General features: G+C 42.5%; 2 protein-coding genes across 6 annotated transcripts in view; one reads left to right on the top strand and one right to left on the bottom strand.

Annotated features, from left to right (window-relative positions):
- The window catches only part of Senp2 (SUMO specific peptidase 2), a 46480-nt gene extending 29502 nt beyond the window's left edge, over window positions 1-16978 (bottom strand). The window contains exons 1-7 of one of the 5 annotated variants that reach the window (XM_059277659.1): window positions 16394-16737; window positions 16082-16157; window positions 14983-15041; window positions 11252-11385; window positions 9714-9780; window positions 7550-7640; window positions 66-234 (exon numbers count right to left, since the gene is read on the bottom strand). In XM_059277659.1, the coding sequence (XP_059133642.1) occupies window positions 66-234; window positions 7550-7640; window positions 9714-9780; window positions 11252-11385; window positions 14983-15041; window positions 16082-16095 (534 nt within the window). In that variant the 5' untranslated portion in view covers window positions 16096-16157; window positions 16394-16737. The other 4 variants (XM_059277658.1, XM_059277660.1, XM_059277661.1 and 1 more) reach the window with 4 other exon arrangements.
- A 5340-nt stretch (window positions 16979-22318) lies between these two features.
- Liph (lipase H) overlaps window positions 22319-25663 on the top strand; it is a 71654-nt gene continuing 68309 nt past the window's right edge. Inside the window, exon 1 of the mRNA XM_059277053.1 lies at window positions 22319-22430. Coding sequence (XP_059133036.1) covers window positions 22319-22430 — 112 coding nt within the window. The remainder of the gene's footprint in view (window positions 22431-25663) is intronic.

Raw genomic sequence — 25663 nt, forward strand, 5'->3', positions numbered from 1 at the left:
CAGTACACAAATTATTACCCAAAAGCCACTAAAAACATTTAAGGTATCAGGCTAAAAGGGCTTACCTCCTCCACAGTGCAATGGGGCCGCCTCACACCCTTGCCACCCTCTTCAGAAATCATCTCTGTTACACCCTGCTCCTGAGGTTTCCATGTTAAGGAACTCTCTGGATTGCTTTTGCTATGGCGACGGCCACTTGGTCTTCTATTATAGCCTTCTGATCTCAATGTAAAACTGGAGAATAAAAGAAAAAAAAAGAGAGACATATCATTGAATTGGGATTTATTACTCTGCTGTTCTAACTTAAGACTGCTAGTCTTAAACAATCATCATTTGCAAAAGTTAGATATCCTAGCATTTCACTATGGAGTGTCTGTCACATGAAAGCCCTCCTCCTCCCAGCCAGGACTCCAACCCTAACTCCAGATTTAGTTCCTACTGCACACACCTCTCCCCCTAACTTTCCCTTTACTCAGTGTGCACCACTGAGACGTCAGCTAAAGTCAGCAAATTCTATGCTGGGTTAGTGCAGCATGCCTGTAGTCGTAGCCATTCAGAGGCTGAGGCTTAAAAACTGCTTCAAGCCAAGACTCTAAAACCAACTGGGCAAGGTAACAAGACCCATCTCAATTGTTAAAAGGTGTGTGTTGGGAGTGGCTAGGGGGCATAGATCAGTGGTAGTGTTCATCTAATATTCAAGGCCCTGGGTTCAATCCCTAAAACTTGAAAGGAAGAAAAGGAAGGTGGAAGGGGGAGGGAAGAAGGGAAAGAGGAGGAGGGAAGGGAAGGGAAAAGAGAACGAAATGGGAAGGAAAAGGATGGAGAGGGAAGGAAGGGAAGGAAGAGGTTAATGATTAATAAAGAAACTAAACACAGCAATAAAGCTGTGTCACTGCTGATAGTGATACAACCTGCATCTCTCCTTGCTATTGCCAACAGCACAAACTGCCAGCACAGCTCCTGGTACGTGCTCTGAAAAGGATAGAGCATGCCCATATGCTATTTTCACAAAGACACTGTACTTTCTCTAAAAACATCCACTGTTCCTTAAATGGAAATACTAATGCCTTACAAAGAAAGGTTAAGGAGATACTCAGGATCAAAGCAGATTTTTAAAAGGTGAAAAGCAAATAGTATGCAATCCTGAACTGGATCCTGGTCCTGAACAGGGGAAAAGTTACAATGGAAAAATTTAAATAAGACTTACATTTAAAAAAAAAAAAGTGCCAAACTTTATAACCTATAATTATATAAATCAATGTCCTATTCCTTAAGAAATAAACTCAAATATTTAAGAAAAAAGGCAGGAGTCCAGGTGTTAACTCTCAAATGGTTTAGAAAAAAACTGTATGTACACATGACCAAGGAAGAGAAAGTGGATGCAGCCGAGCACCAGTCAGAGTGGTGGGGTGAGTAAGGGTATCTGCCTGAGTGAACTTCAAATCACCAAAAGGAAACGCAGAGCAAAACTGACAGCATGGAAGGGAAAATCCAAAACTGTAGAAAGCATCAACACTCTGCACTCAATCACTAGAAAAGAAAAACAGAACTATATAAAGCACCATCAGCCAGCGGGACCTAACTGATACCTATAGACTTTAGTCAGCAGTAGCAGACTATACATTCTGTTGAAGACGATGTGAAGCTCCTTCCAAATGGATAATACTGTAGACAAAAGCTGAAATGTTAAAAAACTTAAAAGTGAAATCAATGCAAAGTATATTCTCTGACCATAAAGGGACTAGCCAGAAATCACTATCAGAAAGATATAAGGACTATTCAAGTACTTAGAAACTAAACAATGTACTTTGAACCTTGTAAATGAATAACAGAAATGAGATAAAATTGTAAATGGAAGGGAAACAAGCCAGTCTTTAAGCTTGGTGGATGTCAAATGATGATCACAGGGAAACTGACCGCATAACTACATGTTTAGAGAATCAAGTTCATTTCTAAATACATGTCTCATGAACAAGAACATCCCTCAAAGAGTAAAATTGTCAAGCATGCAGCACACATTTTTATTTTCTCAAATGTTACTGAAAATTTCTTTCATAGCATTCTAGGTAGAATCCCATCAGATTCCACATTGCATCCTGCTGCTGTGTATCTTTGGTGTGCTTCCATCTGATAAATCTTTGCCTTAAAGATAGAGTACAAGCCTGTGGTTTTGTAGAATGCATTTTAATCGTAAAATAACTGTATTTACTCACAGGTAAGTTTAGATGATCAGTTTCTACAAGAACACTACATTGAGTGATGGTGTCCATATATGTGCAATATGCCTGGAGGCTATGGTGTCACTTTGTGCTACTAACAACCATTTCAATTTGAACTTTTTATTAAGGTAGTATCAGGCAGGGTTCTCTATCAAAAGCTACCCCCCTTTTATAATTAATAAGGATTGGGGGAGATACTGTATGTCAATATGAGTATCCTGGGCCTTATCAAATCCCCACTTTAGCTCAGCCATGACTCAGCCGCAGTCATCATTACTGAGATGGTCACAAATGGTGATCTTTCTCCTCTCTTCTGCACTCACAGTCAGCGTTTTCCTATAAAGATCCTCCTTTTCCACAATTTACATCCATCCGTTGGTATCTGTGTTCTGAGCTTTATTAATTTTGATGCTTAAATTGCCCCCTAATTGGCCACTGAATACCTATCAATTTTTTTTCCCAAGTCAGGCTGGCATTTCACCAGTTTTTGGGCCCCTTCATGTTCTGATACAAGATACTCCTATGTCAATTTATACTTTCCCTCCTAGCTTTACAATGTCTCTTTAATGCAAATTCAGAGGCACCTGGCTTTTAGTTTCTCGTTTTCTGTCTCTCTCAGTCTCTTTCTCTCTTCTCTCTCTCTCTCTCTCTCTCTCTCTCTCTCTCTCTCTCTCTCTCTCTCTCTCTCTCTCTCTCTCCAGGGTCTCACTGTGTAGCCCTGGCTAGGCTAGAACTGGCTATGTAAACCAAGCGGGCCTCGACCTCAGAATCTCCTGCTTCTGCCTCCCAAGTGCTGGAATTAAAGAGGCGTGCTGCCACAGCTGGCTTTCAGATGTTTTAAGTTATCATTTTATGCATATGTGTTTGGTCTGCATGTGCATCTGTGCACCATGTGCACACAGTACTTGTAGAGGCCAGATGAGGCATAAGAACCCTGGAACTTGAAAGCTACCGTCTGAGTGCTGGAAACTGAACATGGATAGGTTCTCTACAAGTGCTCTGAAACACTGAGTCGACTCTCCAGCCACCCACCTTTCACTTGTAATTATAAGTCAATTATTAGCCGGGGATCACCAGATGTGTGCGTTTGTATGTGTTCACGTTTGCACATGTGTGCTTGTGCATGTGAAATCGAGAGGCAACATCAGGCATCTACCTCAATTGCTCTCCACCTCAATTTTTGAGGAACCTAGGAGCTCATCAATTCTGCTAGACTGGTTAGCCAATGAGCTCCAGCATTTGCCTGCTTCTCCCACTTCTGGCACTTGGGTTAAGGATCTGTGTAGCTGTGGGATAGCTTCTACACGAATGCTAGGAATCCAGTTTAGGTCCTTGTCTTTGTACAGCAAGAACTTGATTAGTTGAACTATCTCCAGGCCCACAATTTTATTCTTTTGTTTAAACAGGGTTTCTTTGTGTAGCCTTGGCTGTCCCAGAACTCGCTCTGTACACCATGCTGGCTTTGAACTCAGAGATCCACCTGCCTCTGCTTCCTGAGTGCCGGGATTAAAAGCGAGCACCACCACTGCCCCAGCTCTGGCCCAGAATTCTTAATAAAGAATCTAACTTGAAAGATACAACTAAAATAAACCAAGGCAGGCTTAAGGAAAGCCCTGGGGGCTAATGGAACAGAAAAAGCAGGGTCAAAGAAATTTAAAAATAATAAACAGTTTTTGAGGTAAGAAAAGGCACTGCACATTTATAACTGGAGCAAAATACTTTAAAAAAATTGATGCACAGTGGAGAGGACTCTTAGAATTTAAAAACCATGAGAGCTTAAAAAAAACAGAAGGCTAAAACAGAAAAATTGAAGATTTGGACTACACAAAGAGTTCAGGACAGCCTCAGTTACATAATAAATTCCAGTCTGGCATGGACTATGTGGTTGAGAGCCTATCTCAAACAACAACAACAATTAACAAAACCTAAAAAACCATCAAACCCACAAGCAATAACAAGACAAATCAATAAAACATGCCATGGGTGGGGGGGAGGGTTGTTTTTTTAGACAGAGTCTCTTTACAAAGCCCTGGCTGTCCTGGAACTCACTATGTAGACCAGGCTAGCTTTGAACTCAGAGATCTGCCTGCCTCTGCCTCTTAGTGCTGAGATTAAAGATCTCAGCCATGACACCTGACGAAACATGGCTTTATAATGAAAAGGTAAAAGAAGAGACTATGAACACAACAGCAATTCTAGAGTGACAATAAACAAGGGACACCTGTAGTGGGTAGCCATTCCAGCTTTGATCTGGAAGTTCCAACCCCCATTGAGACTTTGGCAACTGTCATGCCTACAAGGCAGGGCCAAGGGAGGCGCCTGGAGACCTGAGATCTAGATGGGCCAGCTCTCTCTGGTTCGGGACCCTGGACAGTGGAGGTGGGCCAAGCAGAGCTCCAGAGAACACCGCTGGACTTTGATACACCTTCCCCAGACCCCGCGACCTACCTATCCCTTAATTTGTAAATTACGCCATTAAATAAATCTCCTTTTAACTACGTGGAGTGGCCTTAATAATTTCACCAATATCTGGCGCCTAACTGCACCAATTTGATCCCGAGAGAATGTTGGGCTTCTAAGACATTTCCATTTGGAAGTTTGTCTTCTTGGCACAAAATGGCCCACTGGGCAAAGAACTGCCTTTGCCTCAACTGCTGACAGTACGAATGCTGTCCTTTCTGGACAAGCGGGACACAAGGAAAGCGACCACTGTACTCTGCCAAGACAGGGTAAGATGGTCTTTCAGAATTCCTGCTTCGGAAAATGGTCTGTCAGATATTTTAGGCCTGTAGCCAATTTGAATGCACCAACAAAGCTGAGAAACATTAGGTGACTGTCCAGGCTGCCAGCTGTCTCGGTCTACTCTTGCAAGATTCCCGAAAGTTGCTTGCATCCACCTACCATTTCTCAGGTACCATTATACTCCTTCTCAGGTCTTTGATGGGATTGAAGACAAGCAGTTATAGTTACAACTTAGTAGACAGAACATATTAAGTATTAGATTCAGGTTCTTTAGGATAAGACAACTTTTGGAACGATCTTTGTAACATGCCATTTACCTATGCTCTATTAAATAAATCTCATTTTAACTACGTGGAATGGCCTTAATAATTTCACCAATAGACACCTGACAAGACAGCTCAGTGGGCAGAGGGGCTTGCTGCCAGGACTCATGATGACCTCCGTTCGATCCCTGGGGCCCACATGATGCAAAGAGAGAACCAACTCTCACAAACTGTCTTTGAACTTACACACACACACACACACACACACACACATTCACAGTTTAAAAGAAAGTGAACATCAATTCTTTTTAAAATGGCTTTCAGGGACGCTGGAGCGATTGCTCAGGGGGTAAGAGCACTTGCAATTCTTGCAGAGGACCAGGGTTCAGTTCCTAGCACCCACTGAATGTTTAATAACTCTCTGTAACTCCAATTCCAGGCATTCTAATGCCCTCTTCTGGCCTCCAAGGGCACTGCATGCACATGGTACACACAGACACAAGAAAGCAAAACACTCATACACATAAAATAAAAACAGATATTGTGTTTTCATTTTCACTTAATTCTAGGATGGTTTTTATTTCCCTTTTGGTTTCTCTCTTAACCCAACTGCCATTCAGTAGTATGTTGTTTAGTTCCACGAGTCTGGGCATTTACTGCTGTTTCTACTGTTGTTGATATCCAGCTTTATTCTTTTGTGGCCAGCCAGATAGGATGCAGGATGTTATTTCAATCTTCCTACATTTATACTGAGAGTTCTTGTGTTCTACTATGTGGTCGTTTTTGGAGAAAATTACAATAGCTACTGAGAAGAACGTGCATTCCCTAACTAGACACCACACACTACCAAATAAAAGAGGAATGGGTTACCTCTTTTTTGAGTTGCTGGCTAACGGGGTCCCATAGACCAACCCTCTAAACATTACAGGCTATTGCTGGCTCTTGGTTACCCTTCAGAACTTGACGGTAATACCCTATTTGCTGAAAAACACCACACGAGTCAGGGCACAGAGAGAAATCTAGCTGGTACTCACTGAAAGCTTAAATCATATTGGCTACTTTCACAGTGCTGGAAGGTACTATGCACACCCACCACAGAGGAAAAGTAATCATCAAACCCACCCAGCTATGAACCCAGCAAGCTACAATAATGGTGCAATAATAGCACAAATGTTATGGGAGTAACCAACCACATCATGAGATGGAATCCATTCCTGACACTAAGGCCAAGAACCTGTGACTGGATAAGGCATGGGCTCTAAGGGGAAATTTTAACTACTATTTTTCTACTAAATGGATATAGCAATAAAAATGACTCTTAATGACTCATGTCTATAACCATCGACCAGTGTGCCCCTCAATCCTCATCAGACAAGCTTCTCCTGGGGATGGCTGTTAACACAGAAACCCACAATGGACCAATGTGCAGAGAATAAGAGACTTTGGAATGATCAGTCCTAAATGTGTGTCTATACCACACTTCTCCCCTCAAGGCTCAGGGATCTATGCAGAAGAGCAGGAAAAGTGTAAGAGCCAGAGGTAGTAGATAATTTCAAGTGTTTTCCATACACAACAGGCAGATGTGAACTCACAATGAGACTGTGACAACATGCTCAAGCTAGACAAAATCCTAGCATGGTGGTAGGTACAAAGTCCTATCCCTAGCTTAGGAGCTATTGGTATTTGACTGCTTCTGGGAAAGTCACTTTTCTTCAATGGAGTGACACCAGGTACATCTATCATATTCCAAGTTAGGTCCCATACTCAGAAGCAGCTAGCAACACAAACTGGACTTGATTTGGAGGGGGGGGGGGCCACGACACATGAAGTTGAATGGGCATGGAGGAAGGGGAGGATCGGGCTGGGAGGAGTTGGAGAGGGGGGATGAACATGATCAAAATACACTGTGTGAAATTCTCAAAAAATAACTAAAAACATTATTTGAAAAAATAAAATAGGGGTCTACAGAGATAGCTCAGTGATTAAGAATACTAGCTGCTCTTCCAGAGGACCAGAGCTGGGGGTTCAACGTCCTGTTCTGGCCTCCTCAGACACCAGCTATGAATAGACAGATACCTATTCAGAGAAAACACACATAGAATTATTAAAAATAAAAATCTTAAAATGGTTTTCAAAACCCAATCATACTATGGACATGTAATACAGTTGGAAAGGAAACACTCAAATTCAAATCTAACTAGTCATATGATATTCAGCAAGTTATTACCCTCAGAGTGCCTACTTAATATTATTTTACAGAACGAAAGTGGAAATGCCTACACAGCAGTGAGTTCCACTTACAGAAAAGCAGACTTGAACACTTACCCAAAAGAAGGCAGGACTCTGCGTGGCTGATCTCGGGTCACTGTCACTCTGATCTTTGGATAGTCACTAATTCCATTAGGAGATTTATTACCTTTAAGAACATATTTGTAGTGAGAGGAAAAAAATATCACCGTGAACAGGCTGCATTAGGACAGAAAATGTGTGTGGTAGAACTAACCATCTTATCTTTTAGAAGCACAGGACTCCAGCATGAAGGTTACAAAAATTAAGTGAAAGCAATGGTGGGCTAGGAAGGTAACTCTGTGGTACAGTATTACCTAAGATGGACGAGACCCTAAGCTCTATTTTCACTACCACAAAACCACAACAGCCATCAAGTAACTGATACTAAAACAATATGTCTAAGTCAGATTCAGTTTGCATAAACTTTAAAACCAGGAGCTACAATAAACCTCGCTCCCCGTGTTGTTCTCTCAGCTATTCTGGTCCCAGCAATGCCAAGGAACCAATACACAGGGGTCCAAGTTTACTCACCTGTGCACACCTGCGCCACAAGCGGTACCCTAACTAACAAGTGTGAGGAGCGTAACTACAAAGCATCATTTCTCAGCCTCTTCTACTTGTGGCTTCTGAACCTCAACTTCTGTAACACTCATTTTCACTAGCGTCCTCCTTTGTCTCTCAAACTACAAGTCTAACTACATGGCAGACACTACAACCGTACCCAGAACTCTGGCTTCTTCTGAGCTTTTCCCGCAATACTATTTTGTACAGTACATACAATTACAATCCCCCTTCAGGGTGTAATGACAACATGCAAGTCTGTACAACTGCAGGAATCAGGAACTTAGAGTTGCTCATTAAATATATGATGAACTTGGGCTGGAGAGATGGCTCAAAGGTTAAGAGCACTGGCTGCTCTTCCAGAGGTCCTGAGTTCAATTCCCAGCAACCACATGGTGGCTCACGACCGTCTGTGATGAGATCTGGTGCCCTCTTCTGGCCTGCAGGTGTACATGCAGGCAGAACACTGTATACATAATAAATAAATGTTTAAAAATATATATATATATATGATGAACTCCAAGCAAGAACAAGGTCTTCTACTGTTTCTGACGATGTCGACTCAGTGCCTGGCACATAATAAGCTCTCGATGGTATTTTTTTTAAGATTTATTTTATTATTTTTAATTATGTGTGGATGTGTGTGTATATATATGTGTGTGTGTGTATACATATACATATATATGTATATGTATGTTTATATCTGTGTGTGAGTCTAGAAGAGTGTATCATATCCTCTGGAGTTGGAGTTATAGGCAGTTGTGAGCTGCCTGATATGGGTGCTGGAATCTATACACAGGTCCTCTACAAGAACAGTACACACTCTTAACTACCCAGCCATCTCTCCAGCCCTTTCTTGTTTTTTAATCAGTAAAACTTGATCTGAAGTCACATTAATATATATAAACAGAAAGCACAGTAGTCACCTCAAAACAAGAATGCTAAAATTAAGCTCCAGGTTGAACATCCTTATATGAAAACCTGGGTGCTGATGCTGAGGCTTCCAGTTTCAGATTTCAGATCAGGGATGCCCAACTGGTGGGGACCATGCAAATATACCAAAAATCTGAGACACTGTAACCAGAGCTATTTCTAGTCCAAAGGATTTAAGGTAAAACCTACACTTGTTTTGTTGTTGTTGTTCTTGCTTTGTTTTTCAAGACAGCGTCTAAGTAGCCCTGGCTATCCTGGAACTCACTCTGTAGACCAGGCTAGCCTCAAACTCAGAGATCTGCCTGCCTCTGCTGCCAGAGTACTGGGATTAAATGTGTGTGCCACCACCTGAATGGCACCCAAGGAACAACATCCAAGGTTGTCCTTCAACTAAAATACTCACAGTGCTCAAGACTTCCGACTTACTCTTCCTTGCGGTTTGATTAAAAAAAAAAAAAAAAAAAAAAAAAACCACAACTGTGAGATAATGTCCACTTATCCAGATAAGAAACTGAGACACAGACGTTAAGGAACCTTTTAGAGTTCCATCTGGTAAAAGGTAGACCTCAGCCCTTCTTGTTTTGATGGACAGTAAAGAGACTACGCCTTTATTCTCCTCCTAATCCAAAGTGGTGCTTTCCTCTCACACTTCTGACTTGGGGACAGAGGCAGAAGCACAGCTTAGCGAGAGCAGTTTGAGCCTCACCCAGTTTCAGCATGCTGTTGCAGGATCCAGAACCCGTCAGATCACAAGACGAAGAGTTCGAAAATACCTAAAATAAAGCAGTCACCTCTGTAGCACCCAAGCTTGCAAATTTAAAATCGTTTCTAACTTAAAAGCTCACTCTATTCATGATTATTTTCAAGCTAGCACACAGAAATAACATCGTTAAGATAAAAAAGTTGTCAAAATTGACAAAACAGTGTTAAAAGGATAATTACATTTCCCCCACAAATACTTAAATAAGCAAAAAACAAATTTCCTTTTTCAAGACGGAGACTCGCTGTCCAGATCAGGATGACCTCACACTCACCCTACTCTGTTCTTTTGTTTTTTAAGACAGTGTTTGACTCTGTAGCCCAGGCTGGCCTGAGACTCACTATGTAGCCAGGCTGGTCTCAAGCTCATAACGATTCTTCTATCTCAACCTCCTATGGATTACAGGCATTAATCACTGTACCTGGCCTTTTCTTTTCTTTCTTCTTTTTGTTTTTTAGGCAAGGGTCTCACTAGGTTGTCACAAATGGTCCTGAATGTCCAAGGTCAGCCAACTCTGCTGCAGCAGCCTTGTGAGCACTAGGATCACAAGAGTTGTGCCATCAAGCTAAGTGAGCCAATATTTTTTTTAAAAAGTACTGCATTCTTCTGTGTGTGTGTGTGTGTGTGTATGTGTGTGTGTGTGTGTATGCATGCGCCTGCGCATGTGTGTCTGCATGTGCGTGCATTGACAGAGGTCAGAGGACAACTTGCGGGCATTAGCTCTCTTTCTACAGTGTGGGTCCTGGGGATTGAACTAAGTTCATCAGGCTTAGCAGCAATCCTCAGTTTGCTTTAGTCTCTACTCACTGAGCCATATTTTTATAATACTTAAATTTTTAACCTTTAATTTCTTGACCTTCATATCAAAGCCAATAAATGCATGTTCATTTCTGGAAATAAGTCAACCTATATGTAATTCCCTAAAAGACTAGAATATTTTTTAAATTCAATTTACAAACATTATAGTGTGTAGGGCAACTCAGTAGTGGACTCATGCTTAAGATATACAAGACCCGGGGGCTGGAGAGATGGCTCAATGGTTAAGAGCACTGACTGCTCTTCCAGAGGTCCTGAGTTCAATTCCCAGCAACCACATGGTGGCTCACAACCATCTGTAGTGAGATCTGGTGCCCTCTTCTGGCATGCAGGGATACATGCAGGCAGAATACTGTATACATAATAAATAAATCTTAATAAAATAAAATTAAAAAAAAAAAAGATATACAAGACCCATATCACACACACCTATAATCCCAGCACTCAGGAGACAGAGGCAAGTGGATCTCTAAGTTCAAGACCAGCCTAGTTTACACAGTGAGTTAGTTCCAGGACAGCCAGGGCTATGGAAAGAGACCGTCTCAAAAACAGACAGACAAACAAACAGAAACAAAGGATTTACGAGGTCCTGGGTTCCATCTCCACACAGAAAATCAAAAAGGGAAAGAAAAAATAAAGACCAGTATCCAAGCCCCATCTCCACTGACCTCTCCTGAAGGGGCCACATTCCGTGTTCCATTACAAGCAGAAGACACCATGGGTTTTGTGGTCAGCTGTAATGGCAATCTAAATAAACTCGCAACATTGTAGAAATTGTTTTTCACGTGGTGAATGAAGCAATCTAGAAAGTACCAACAAATTATAAAAATGGAGCACTAACTTGCAGAAAAAAAATTCATTATGTTTTGAAAAGAACCTACCTTAGTTTTCAATAAAGTCTCATGTCTGAACACTGAAATAAGAATGTATCTATGAAAGTATTTTTGGGCCATCGAGATGCTTAGTGAGTAACACTGCTTGCTATGTAAGCCCAGCAACCTGAGTTTGATTTCCAGAACCCATGTAAAGATGGAGGGAACTGACTCCACAAAGTTGTCCTCTGACCTCCACAGGCATGCCACGGCACAACTCCACTCACAGCTGTGCATCATACATACATGAATAATAAATACCTTTTCCAACCGAACAAATGGAATCCTACACATGAATTTTGTTTTAATCAACTATCACAGCTGCTACAAAAACATTAAACTATTACTTTAGTAAGCCACAAACTGATTCATCAAGAAATGACCTGAAATAGCAGCTTTTGAGCAGTAAGCTTTGTAGAACACATAAAATGAAACTTCACAGAGATGAGGTAAATGAACAAGGAACATACATACTGCTGGGTATGAAAAGCCTGGAGAGAGCACTGACATCACTCGTCAGTCAGCCCTTCCTTCCCAGGCAGGCAATAACAGGACTGCCTTAAACAAAGCCCCTCCTAAACCATAAGTGAGTGAAGTACAATACATTCGGCTCTTGAGCATCTAGGACAAAGAAAACTGTCCCACTACTGAACCAGGCATTGGACAATCTCAAGCTCACTTCTCCCTGGTACCAAAGATTACAAAATAGAGAAGTAAACAAATGTGGGGGGAAGAGAGGGGATGGATTTCAGTGCTCCTCCACTTCCTTTTTTATAATACTACCTCCTTACTTCCTTCACATCTATGTTTCCTAGTTTCCCTTGTACTCACTAATTATAGTGTAAAGAACTAGTTTTTCCTTCTGAGAAAAATAGCCTAAATTGGTGGCTTTAAGCAAGAGTTTCAATATAGATAAAACATTAAATAAATACTCTCTAGAAAGGGGAACAGCTCAAATAAGCGAGGAAATGTGTTGGTCAGGTGGAGCTGAGTCCAACTTGGAAGTAATTCACTTGTTTGCTGACTATGATGCTGCATACTTGTAATTCCAACCTTCAGGAGGCTGAAGCATCCTGTCCTAATTAGGGTTACTATTACTGTGATGAAACACCATGACCAAAGCAACCTGGAGAGGAAAGGGTTTATTTGGCTTTACGCTCTATCATCACTATTCTTCTTCAAAGGGAGTCAGGACAGAACTCACACAGGACAGGAACCTGGAGGCAGGAGCTGATGCAGAGGCCATGGAGGACTGCTGCTTACTGGCTTGCTCCTCATGGCTTGCTCAGCCTGCTTTCTTATAGAACACAGGACAACCAGTCCAGTGGGACCACAATGGGCTGGGCCCTCCCACATTAGTCACTAATTAAGAAAATGTCCTACGGACTTAACTGCAGCTAGATCTTATGGAGGCATTTTCTCAACTGACGTTCCTTCTTCTCCAATGACTCTAGCTTGAGTCAAATTGACATAAAAATAGCAAGCATACATCCCAAGTTCATGAGGTGATTCCCAAGCTGGAGACCAGCCTGGGCAACATAGTGAACTTAAGGATAGCCTGAGCTACATATGGAGACCCTTTCTCAAAAAAGAGAAGTACTAACGTTTTCAAATTATTGTTTTTCATTTCAAGAATTGAGAGACAATTCCAGGTTATTCCTACAATAAGTTGAGGATCATTTCTACTCTGCTGTGCTTTTGAAGTGGGCAAGTAAAGAGCATTAATCATTGATGTTTACTCCACAGACCCCAGAAGACAAGACATATTTCTTGATAGTAATAATATAGTAGACACTAAAGTATTGGAATGTTTTATTTTCCTACAAATTTTTATCAAAAAAATGGGTATATCCCAATACTGTGTTAAATTATCCAGACTCATACAAAGGAAGGGCTCATCTGTAAAGACTCAAGACTGCCCTGTGTTCCTGAGACTCTGACTTTCACTGTAAACTCACGGGTCTGCTCTGAGGCCCTCCTTCCTTCCTTTTACCCCTGCTGTCTCTTCTCCCCAAAGCTACCTAGTTATCCAATGTAAAAGCCAGAAACCAGGTGTGGTTACCTAGTAATTCAGTTTAAATTAGTGAAAAGTAAAAATTCAGTTCTTTATTAAGCTGTGATGGCTCACATCTGTATCCAGAACTTGGGAGGCTAAGGAAAAGGATTGGATTACTTAGACACAGACACAGACACACACACAGACACACGTACGTACACACACACACACACACACACACACACACAATTTTAAAAAATTAAAAACCTTGAAATGTGGAGTTAAACTAGCCACATTTCAAGCACACAACAGTCATTTCCCCAGGAAGATCAGCTAGTCAGCATGCTGTGCTACCCAGCTTCATCTCCAGTTCAGATCCCTTCCTCTTGGTTTGCAGTAAGGAAATCAAACACTGTATTCAACAGAAATGATGGCGTGGGGTGATCCTTAGAACAGAAGTAAACAATTACCATACACAACCAACCCAGGAACCTTCTCTAATACCACTAAAGTTTGGTTTTGTTTTGCAGTACTAGGGACTGATCTTTGGGTGTTGCATGTTAGACAATCACTGAGCTTATTCCCACCTCTTATTACTTTACTTTGAAACAGGGTCTCATTAAGTTGTCTAAGCAGGCTTTGAACTTCTGATCTACCTGCTTCAACATCCTCAGTAGCTAAGACTATAGGCCTGTGTTAACCAGGCCCTGGGTACTACCAGTTGTTTTTTGTTTTATCTTTTTTTTTAAATGTTGCTTTATGTATTTTACTACATTTAAGTACAAGCTAATATTTATTTATATTCATTTTTTAAAGTAGTTCACTTTTTCCTTAGTTAAAAATGATGGTAGACAGGCCATTTGATTTCCTGTAATTGTGTAAGATCAAGACATACTCAGTATTTTACTGGATTTAAATGAAACATCAACAAGTTCCACAGTGGACCAATACATCTGGAACAGACCCAAATTCACACTCATTGTTGAAAAAAGGAAACATACTATAGTACTCTGCTGTGCCTTTCCCTTTCATCTGTTTTTATTCTCTTCTACCAGTAAGATACAAGAAAGTAGATTTGAGATAACAAATTAGATTGGTTCATTCAGTCACATCTGAACTGGTTTCCTTCTCAAAAATAAAGGAAAATTAACTTTTTATTATAGAAGACTTCAGAACTTCAAACACACATTCAATACACATATCTGAAAGACACAAGCAGTCACCTCAGGAAAGACAATGGCGTAGGGAAAGGCAGGAAAGAGGCAACTTTTCACTGTCTGAACTTTTTACCTTTCCAATTTTGTTCCATGCAAGTATTTTTCCTACTAAAAGAAATGAAAGCCGGTGGTGGTGGCACACACCTTTAATCTCAGCACTCGGGAGGCAGAGCCAGGCAGATCTCTTTGAGTTGAAGGCCAGCCTGGGCTACCAAGTGAGTTCCAGGAAAGGCGCAAAGCTACAGAGAAACCTTGTCTCGGGAAAAAAAAAAAAAAAGAAAGAAAAAGAGAAATGAATTTTTAAAATGTAGTACCTAATCTTGGTCTTTTAGCTGGGACTTCATCAGTGTCCACTGTAGCAGAAAACAGAGTGCTGTAAAGAAAGGAAAAGAAGTGTGTGTATATATATATATATATATGTAATACATGTATTTCTATAAATAAACTTACCCAGAGCTGGAGATGTGACTCGGTTGTACGGCATGTGTTTAATATATAAAAGGCCCTGGGTTCAACATCTAACATCAAAACAAAAACTTCAGACCACACAACATTCCTTCCTCCAACTACTAGTCATACAATGAGATGAAACGTATAAAACAGAAAGCTGTTTCTAATCTTAAGAAAAACCCAACACTCCCTACAGTGTAACAATGTGTAATCTGGTCAAATTAAACCAATAAATCATTTGTTTTTTAACAATGACCCCAAAGACAGACATTTTTTATTTCAAGTGACAATATTAGCAGCCTTAAGAGGTTACGTTATTGGGGGGCTTTGGGGGAGAGTGCTTATCTGCCCCTCCCCACTCTTACCCCAGTGCTGAGGACTGAAGACAGGATAGGCATGATAGACAAGCACTCCACCACTAAGGCACACTTCTAGTCCCTAAAATGGTTTGTCTTTTGTTGTTGTTGTTTTTTGGGTTTTTTTTTGGGGGGGAGGGTCAAGACAAGGTTTCTCTATGAACCCCCAGCTGTCCTGGAACTCTCTCTCTAGACCAGGCAGGCCTTGAACTCAGAGATCCACCTGCCTCTGCCTCCTAAGTGCTGGGATCAAAGGTGTGGGCCACCACCGCCCAGCAAGTTGTTTTATTAGACTCCAGCCCTTAAATATAGTAAAGAACAGAGGTGTAGGCAACTAGAATTCAAGGCTGGCCTGGACATAAACACACACAAAGGGGCGGGGGATGGTGCACTGAATGACTCTGATGGACCATGAACGAGAATAATCGTGAGATTAACAGTCCCCATTCAATAAAATACAAGGTTCATGGTACACCAGACCCAGCATTAAACAGTCTGCCCTTACGTAGTATTATAAACATCACTTTAGGAACTTTATAACAAATTATTCTTCTCTCCGGAATATGTGCTACAGTTTAGCTAACAACCAATTCCATCAGTGACCTACATTCCTAGAATCATCTATGAATCATTTTGTTCTACTTCCTCTAAACCAATCCATTTTTTTGTCCATTTCTCTTGACCTGGAAACACAAAAATAATAATCATCATCATAATGAATGAAGCAGACATAGCAAAGTAAGAAAAGGAAGAAGGGAAGGATGGGAGAGACTTATGGGGAATATAGAATTTGCACAGTATTTTAATCTCTAGATAAATCCTTAATTAAAGGGGAAGACTGTAAAATAAGTAAAGGGGTAAGTAATAACATTGGTAATTTCCCTCTAATTTTAACCAAGTCTTAGAGTGCGGTACCTACTTTCTTTCTGCTTCTTACACCGATGCTAAAGAACGGGACCATTCTCCTCCCCTCTAGCCCAACACACACAGCTGCTGTAAAACAAGACGACTGCTGTTCCTTGGTGCGAAGAGAACAGTACTCGAAGTCAAATGACCATGGGCAAACTCCTAACCTACTGGCTGGTCCCTCCTTGCGCTGCCCGCCCGCTATGACATCGGAGACCAGAGCTGTACGGGGCGAGCAGCACAGCGCCGGCCTCCCGCTCCCCCTCCGCTCACAGTTAGCGGGGCGGACTCGCCCCAGGCCTCCGCGGTCCCGGAGCCGCCGGTTCCCACAGGCCCGCGGCGCCCAACGCCAGCGCGGGGGAGGGGACCGGCGCGCGGCCGCCTTACCTGCTCGAGCGCCGCCTCTTGAGCAGGGCGCGGGCCCCGGGCGCGGGCCGCTCGCACAAGCGGAGAATGGTGCCGAGAACCTTAGCCAGCCATCTGTACATTCCAGGCCTGAGCAGCAGCGGCGGCCGACACACCCCGAGACGCGAACCCCAGAGCTGTCGCCGCCGCTGCCGCCTTCGCTGCTTCGGCCGTAGCCAGGTTCAGGCGCGGATTTGTGACGCCATCAGACGGCCCACAGATTCGACGTTTCCCGGGGCTATGGGCGGACCCTCTCCGCGCTGCTGACGTCACCTTCTTCCGCCCAACGGGAAAGCAGCCTCCGCAATCTGCGCACGCGCAGCCTGGCCCCGCTCCTTGTAAGTCTAGCAACAGGAAGTCGGCCTGACCGAGCGGGCTCTTGCGCAGACCTGATTGGCAGGATGGTGGGCGGGGCTTTCTCTTTGGTGGAGCCAGTCAGGAGTCGGCCTCGGGACAAGGCCCACAGACCCAAACCACGTGTACTGCTGCTACATGCTGAGAGCTACCTGAGCCACCTAACAGTGTGGGGACTCTGTAAAAGAATGCACCCCGTGAAAATAGGTCAGGTTAGCGGTCGATTGTTTAACGTCTTATTCTTCATTTTGCATATACATTGGCCTCATACATTACACGGGTTGTTGCCGTCATGTTCACAGCAACCGAAAGCAATAGGGAATATGCCTGTCATAAAAGCCAAACGTATATAACAATTAAATCATGTGTCTAAGATAATAAAGCTGTCCACCAGCATTTGAGCAAGAGTCCAAGTACTAGGGCCCATTCGACATTCTTGAGGTCAAGCCTACTGGGAGAGACATTTTCACAGATAATTATAAGTTAGAATACAAGATAATTAGCTGCTGCCATGAATACGTGTGCAAAGTGCAAAGACGCTAGAGAAAGGGAGACCACGTGCTGAGAAGGGAGGGCAGAAGGACACATCCTTAGGAAAGTGGTGAGGGGTATTTGTACACTGTGCGAAGATGTATTGTTGTGATTGGTGTAATAAAGAGCTAAATGGCCAATAGCTAGATAGGGAGGCTAGGCAGGATTTGGGGGGAAGAGGAGAAGGAATCACAGTCGTGAATAATCTGAGAGAAATGCCAATGATACACAGAAGGAGTCAGACATTCAGAATGAAAGAAAGGTAAAAAGTCACATGGTAAAATGTAGATAGTAGAAATGGGTTAATTGAAGTTATAAGAGTTAGTTGGGGAAAAGCCTAAGCTAAGGCCAAGCTTTTATAATTAATAATAAGTCTTCATGTTGTTATTTGTGAGCTGGTGGCCCAATGGAAAATCTTACTACATGTGGTACCCAACGTGAGGCTTAGAAAGATTCTCAGCCTTTTTGGATTGAGGAAGGAGAGAGGAGGTCACTGGTCACGTCTCTGAAGCTTCGCCGATCAGTCAAGTTCTTACCATGATATCTGACTCCCGAGTTTTTATTGATAAAGAATAATTAGATAAATGCTTCATCTGACGCCCAATGTGGAGCTCTACTATCCATCCACATAGGGCCCCAGAAAGCGATATCTGGGGTAGGCTCAGCATACAGAGGCATGGCTCTTTTAAGAGGTCCTGCTGAGCAGCCAGCACTGGGTACAAATGCCTCCTGCATCTCAGACACTGCAACTTCCCAGAGCTAGGGAAGTAAATGCCGCCAGGCCTGGCTGCAGGCAGGAGACTAGGCTCTGACCAACTGGAGAGGGGTAGGGAGTTGGAGCCAGCCGCCAGAGCCACAGGGTCATAGCCTAGTCATTTAAGGTTTGGCTCACGTGGTCAGAGAGGGCTACAAATGCACAAAAAACCAGGTCCAGATCAAGAAGACCTCTGAACAGATAGAGTATACTTAAAAAAAATGTGCTTAGATGCTAAAGAAAGGTAAGAAAAATGGATATAGACAGTTATAGAAAAAACTTAAAAATAATAAAGTCTTTAAAAAGAGAGTAAAGTAATTTAAAAAAAAAAAAAACCCAAATAAGAATGGAAAATGTTATAACACAGGGAATTTGGACCTTATACGGCACTTTGTTAATTTTGAATATTTTGGATGCTAATAAACAGAGAGAATTCTGGGAGAAAAAAAGAGAGGCCAGAAGATGCAGAGCAAGCAGGATGTTCAGGAGGAGAAGTAGTAGCCACGAGCCACGTGGCAGAACATAGATTAATATAAATGGGTTAATAAGCTAAAGGAGCTAGTTAGGAACAAGCCTAAGCTAAGGCCAAGCTTTCATAGTTAATAAGAAGTCTCTGTGTCATTATGTGGGAGCTGGCTGGTGGGACAGAGAAAGACTGGTTACAGGAAAGCTTCAGAAACAAGGACTGAATGATACCTGTGGCCTCCTAATCAGCTCCTCTGCTGCCCTCAGCTGTCAGGTCGCCAGTCTCATTATCATCCCTGTGAACGTAGAGCTCCCACTATCAATTATCAACTATAAACAAGTCCCACATTGTTTGGTGGATGGAAATCCACTCTCCTCTCAACAATTCTGAAGATGCGTCAAAGGTTTTTATACCCTACAAACCTTTCCTTGACAGTGTTTCAGTTAAGGCCAACCTCCGGGTTTGCTTGAGTTCAACCCAAGTGCTTCCCATGCAGACCCCTCCTTTCAACAGACTGTGTTCCAGGATTCAGGTGCAAGCTTCCTGCATGAGTGTTAATATTCTGACTTGCCCTTTGGAGACCCACCCAGCGTCCTGATATAAAGTCCCCTTTAAAAGGAATACTGCCCCTCCCCCGCCTCTCTCCATTCCCATGAGGTGTGTGTTGTGCTCAGATTACGACCCCCAGAGAGACCACCGAAGATGAGCTTACCAGAATGCAAAAGCAAGGTTTTATTGGGGAGCAATTCAAGCCTAAGCAGGGACCCCATCAAGCTATCTAACACAGTGGAGGCTGGAGGAGGTGCCCGCCCCTCTGCAAGCTCAGTTTTTAAAGGCAAAAACCACAAGGTTACATCAGTTAGGGGTGCTAGTATGGATAGAATTCTGATTGGCTCGATTCTAGGGACTTTCCAGAAACCTTATCTTTATCTTACATCTAAGGGGGATGGATGCCTGTCACCATTCCTCATTGGCTGCCCTCAGGTGGGGACATTTCTGTGGTTAAGCAATCACCATGGAGACTAGGGTTGGGATGCTCTGTACTTTCCACTTTCTAATTCCTGGAATCTGGGTCGACTGGTTCCAGTAACTCAAGGCCTGTTCCAGAAACTCAAGGCCTATACCTAAGATGGAGAACTTTTAGGCCTTATTTTAAAAATGGAGGAGCTTTGGTTCTTCAGTGTGCACCCTTGACCTCTCTCCCCCTCCTCTCTTCTGTCTCCCTCTTTCCTTATCTTTCTTTTCATCTCTCTATTATAATAAACTCATCTCCTCACGGATGCAGCGTCTGGGTTGTGAATGACGTGCCGCCGCCGCCACCACCTGCAGCTACATCTGCCCAGCATGTTTTCCCTCATGCATGGGATACCCTGGCCAGCTGGGGGGTCCCATGTGTGCAATGTCATAACAATGAGGCCACCAGCACTCTGGCCTGAGAGGTGTCTGGAAGAGCCAATTCTAAATGCCCCTCAATTTCCCAAAGCATAACTAAGGCCAGATTATGTTACTGAAAGTTTGTAAAGGGGAATTAGATTCTTTTTCTTCTGAAAGCTTGATAATTTTAGTCTGTGTAATGTACTAATAGAAACAACCAAAAAGGAAAAAAAAAATTCCTCATATGGAAGCACAGGAGCCACACAGAATTAAGACAGAGTTGAGTTTTGAGCTAACCGAAGGAAAGAGAGTTTGAGCTTCGAGAAGAAGGAAGGTACAGAAAGAAGGCTCTCCCTCATTGAAGAGTGTTGTTAGTATGTGAACCAGTCTGTCAAAGTGGAAGAGAGGATTAAAAACTCACATGAACTGGCTCACCAGCTACAGCCTCCAGGGCCTGAATCCAATTCCAGATTCTCACTATGGATCTTTCTGGAGCCCTGGCTCTACCCCTCCTCGGCCAACTGGTCTCTATCCTTCTCATAACAAGAGTTGCTCCTTATCTCTTCAGGTTCCTTTGGGAGAGAATTAGTTAAAGTGGACTATGGGGGGTCTAGCCCCTCAATAGCCCTATCCCAGGATCCAGGAAGAATCTATGACAAGCTGATAATCTAATCTTTGATGATATTAAATGAATCTATATATACGAAACGCTTTAGTTCATACACTTTATTTTTCTGAGTCAGTTCTCTGTCTACATAGCTTCTTTTCTGTTCTTATACTTAGCTCCTCTCTGTCCCTTCTCTTCTTGTCCTCTTATTGTCCTAGTTTCTACTAAGCTCTTTCCATCTCAACCTCCTCTTCATCTCCATCCTACAATCTGCAGAAAGTCTGCCTTGCTGCTTTCTCCTCAAGCCTCACCACTCTGCTGGGAATCTTGCCTCAATTGCTTCCCTCCACCTGGTATGCAAAAACCCTTTTGTCCTGAGTCAATTGCTCTGGAATGCTACTTGGCCTGTGAGAGGAAAGAGAGTCTGAGCTTCATTTGCACAAGAAATAAAGCTATGCACCTAGCCTGTCTTCAAGGTGGTGTCTCCAGAAGGGTGTTTACCTTAATTCAGGAGACTGCTGTTTTGGCCTAAGATGCTTCAGAAGTATTTCAGATAAATACACTGTTAGGAGTTCTTGGAAGCATACATAGCATACAAGAAAATCATTGCAGCAATTGGCTAATATATATACAAAAGCTAAAATATCACCAAGACTCCTTAAGCCATGGCTTGACCTCTGGAAAAGTTCTTGACTTCCAAGGTAGTAGCTTTTGTGATAGTGGCTGAATTCCGTTACATATTCCTTCAGCTTGCAGCAATTAGTGAATAACCTGAGTCAGTAAACCAGATGCTACCATTTAGGGGATGGTGTCGATAGTTGTGGGTCTCTGTGTTAATCACCATCAATTGTAACTAAAAGCTTCTTTGATGAAGGTTAGAGATGCATTAATCTATCTGTATAATGATGTTATTAGGAGTTGGTTTAATAGTAGGTCAATGTGTCTGGACATAAGTTTTTGGCCTGATGGGGTCAGGCTTGGGTTTCATCTTGTGGAGGACTTAACCCCAATCATAAAGTAGTTGTTTAGGGCTAGAGAGATGGCTCAGCAGTTAAGAGCATGGGCTGCTCTTCCAGAGGTCCCAAGTTCAATTCCCAACAACCACATGGTGGCTTACAACCATCTATAATAGGATCTAATGCCCTGTTCTGGCATGCAGGTATACATGCAGAGCACTCATGCATAAAATATAAATTTTTTAAAAAAAAGAAAGTAGTTGTTTACTCCTATGATATTCATGCTACTCCTGCACCAGTGGGCATGACTTGCCAGGTTGATCATTATTGTGGCTTGCAGGGTTCTCAGCTGGGAAAGACTGATGATTACATTTCTCCTCCAGTAGCATGTAGTACCTTCCTACTAGAAACTATGAAAGCTGACAAGTAGGAATGAAGCTTCTGGGTTAGTACTTGCTTAATGTTCCCATGGTCTGTGACTTAAGCACATAATGTCTTCAGCAGTAGAGTATTACCATCAAGTTCTGGAGGGTAACCAAGAGCATCAGCCTGTAATATTTGTGGATCTGTGGAACCTCAATGGGGCCAAAAACTCCAAAAGAAGTAATCATTCCTGACACTGGGCTTTTTTGTTTGTTTGTTTGTTTGTTTGTTTTGGTTTTTCCAAGACAGGGTTTCTCTGTGTAGCTTTGCGCCTTTCCTGGAACTCACTCTGCAGCCCAGGCTGGCCTTGAACTCACAGATATCCACCTGCCTCTGCCTCCCAAGTGCTGGGATTAAAGGCGTGCGCCACCACCACCCAGCTAACACTGGGCTTTTTATTTGTTAGTGCATGGTCTCTTGTATAGGGGCATTGTTGCCTTGTTATAGACTGGATTTTAACTCTGAGGAATGTGTGTGTTTGTATTTTAGGTTTCCACATGTCTCGGGGCATTGTTGCCTTGTTATAGACTGGATTTTAACTCTGAGGAATGTGTGTGTTTGTATTTTAGGTTTCCACATGTCTCTTTCAAAAGGTCTTTAGTGTAATCTACTCCTCCTCATACTCCCTTCTCTACCTTGCCCTCCACTCCTCCAACCCCAATTCAACCCTTTCTGTTCCATTATCGCATTTAACCCTTTACACACCTATCAATGTGGCATTGGTGTGAAGTTTTGATAGTGAGGAGCCCAAAAGGACCCCCTTTGCCCAAGGACTACCAATATAGGGAAGCCTTACTTCTATCTCTACCTCCTCCCTATTCAAGCTGGTCTTCCAAAGTACTTAATGCAAGACCCCACAGAAGACAATATGCCTGGACTATCAGTGAGAATTGGTCTTTGCTGTTGGCAAACTTACAACCTCATCAAGTTTTGGGAGTGGTATCTCCAAAGGGAAAGAGCAGCTTCCTTTCAAATAAACCACATACTAGCAAGCTGCTTTTGAATGAGAGCCTCTCTCACTCAAGGCTGGGTACCAGTACTCAGGATGAAGGCTCATGGGAATATCACAACACTGCCATTCTTTCTCTGTTACTTCAGTAACACATACATGAATACAGTGTTGAATGCTAGGTATGGTGGCACAGGCCTGTAAGCCCAGGCCTTGGGAGCCTGAGACAGGAGGATCACAAATTTCAGACCAGCCTGTTCTACATAAGGAAACAGTGTCCTGGGCTGGAGAGATGGCTCAGCTATTAAAGGGTAAACTTATAACCAAAAATATAAGAGACAGTATCATATTTCATAAAACTCAATCCAAAACACAACTCTCACCTCAAAGGGGATTAAAAAAACAGTTTGACCTGGCACCAAATACGAATAACTATGGCTCATGTTGATCCTAGTCCATGGTCCAATGTCATGAAAATTTTATAGTAACAGAACAAAGAAAATTACAAATCAAGACACTTTTAAAATACATTGGTGGGCCAGGTGGTGGTGGCGGTGGTGGCGCACGCCTTTAATCCCAGCACTCAGGAGGCAGAGCCAGGCAGATCTCTGTGACTTCAAGGCCAGCCTGGGCTACAGAGTGAGTTCCAGGCACAAAGCTACGCAGAGGAAACCCTGTCTCAAAGAACATAAATAAATAAATAAATAAATAAATAGATAAATAGATAGATAAATAAATAAATAAATAAATAAATAAATAAATAAATAAATAAATAAATAAATAAATACATTGGTGGAAACATTATGTAGGCAGTTCCCAGAAGACTGGGAAAATCTCAGCTATAGGCTGATTTTATCTGATGGCATTCTTAGCATTTCAGTTGGTGGGAATTAGGGGTCTATTTAGATACTCTAAAGGATTTACCTAGTGGTTACAAACGTGTTAGGTCACATATAGAAGAGGGTAATAAATAATAATAATAATATAGTTTTTGAAACAAGATTTTTCTGTGTAACAGTCCTGCTGTCCTAGAACTTACTTTGTAGATCAGGCTGGCCCTGAACTCACAGAGATCCGCCTGCTTCTGCCTACTAAGTGCTGGGATTAAAGGTATGTGCCACCATGCCTGGCTAGAAATAATTATTAAGGGCACTAATGATGGCCCAATGTAACTATTCCCTGGACTTGGCAACCTTCAATCAGTCAGCCTTTGTAGTCAAAGCTTCTTTCCAGGAATTCTTGTTCACAAACAAAAAACTGAAATAAAATTATAAGTAAATGCAATTTGAAACATTAATTATGCATGTGAAAACTTCCAGAGCTTTGAGATTATAGGTCTCATTAAGAATCCCCAGACCTCATCAACATATAATGCCACTTAGCCTGGCCTGCATCCTTAGTTACCCTCAAGAACCAAAACAGACTTCACTCATGTATTAGTTTCTGCCTTTAATCTGTCTGCCAGTTGGTGCCTTCGATGTCCAGTAGACTACAAAACAGACATTGGCCACTACAGAGCAGACACTGGCCACTGCTTGTCCACTGGCCAAAGAATGGAATTACCTTAACAACAACTCCACCACTGCCACAGCCATTTCTGGCCTGGGAGCTTCTCAGAGGACAAGAGGAGAATCCCAAGGCCATGTGTAGTAACAAGGACATTGAGTCTTCTCCTGGTGGCTTGGCTAAACTGCAGCCTTGCCCCACAAGAGGGACACTTTTCATTGCCTAAGTTTCACCATAGCCAAGTGTATGGGTCTCTAACACACACACACACACACACACACACACACACACACACACACACTATATTTTATAGATGGACTTCCATAGGATCACTCCATGTATTCTTAGTTTTGGCTAATCAGCTCCTCACCCTCTGCTCTCCACACCCCCACTGAGGCCCCCTTAAGCCTTAGTCTCTGGTATAGTCCACCTCTCGTTTCGTGTCATCTGTGTTTTATCCCCCAATTCAATTTTTTCCCTAGGGTTGTGTCTTAGGTACTTTTCTGTGGCTGTGATAAAACACCATGACCAAGGCAGCTTATATAAGAAAGTGTTTATTTGAGGCTTACAGTTTCACAGGGTCAGAGTCCCTGACCACCACTGTGAGAAGCATGGCAGCCGACAGACATGGCACTGGAGCAGTAGCTAAGAGCTTCTATCTTACTCCATAAGCAGAGAGCGCTAACTGGAAATGGTGTGATTGAAACCTCAAAGCCCACACTCAGGGACACACCTCCTCCAACAAGGCCATACCTAATCCTTCCCAAAATAGTTCCACCAACTATGGATAAAGTGTTCAACTCCATGAGCCTATGGTGGACAGTCTCATTCAAACCACCACATTCCACTCCCTGGCCCATCATAATGAAAAATTTCAAAAGTCCCCATAGTCTATCACAGTTTATCTCAACACTGTTTAAAACTCCAAAGTGGGGGTTGGGGATTTAGCTCAGTGGTA

Source organism: Peromyscus eremicus, chromosome 12 (assembly GCF_949786415.1).
Source record: "Peromyscus eremicus chromosome 12, PerEre_H2_v1, whole genome shotgun sequence".
Taxonomy (NCBI): domain Eukaryota; kingdom Metazoa; phylum Chordata; class Mammalia; order Rodentia; family Cricetidae; genus Peromyscus; species Peromyscus eremicus.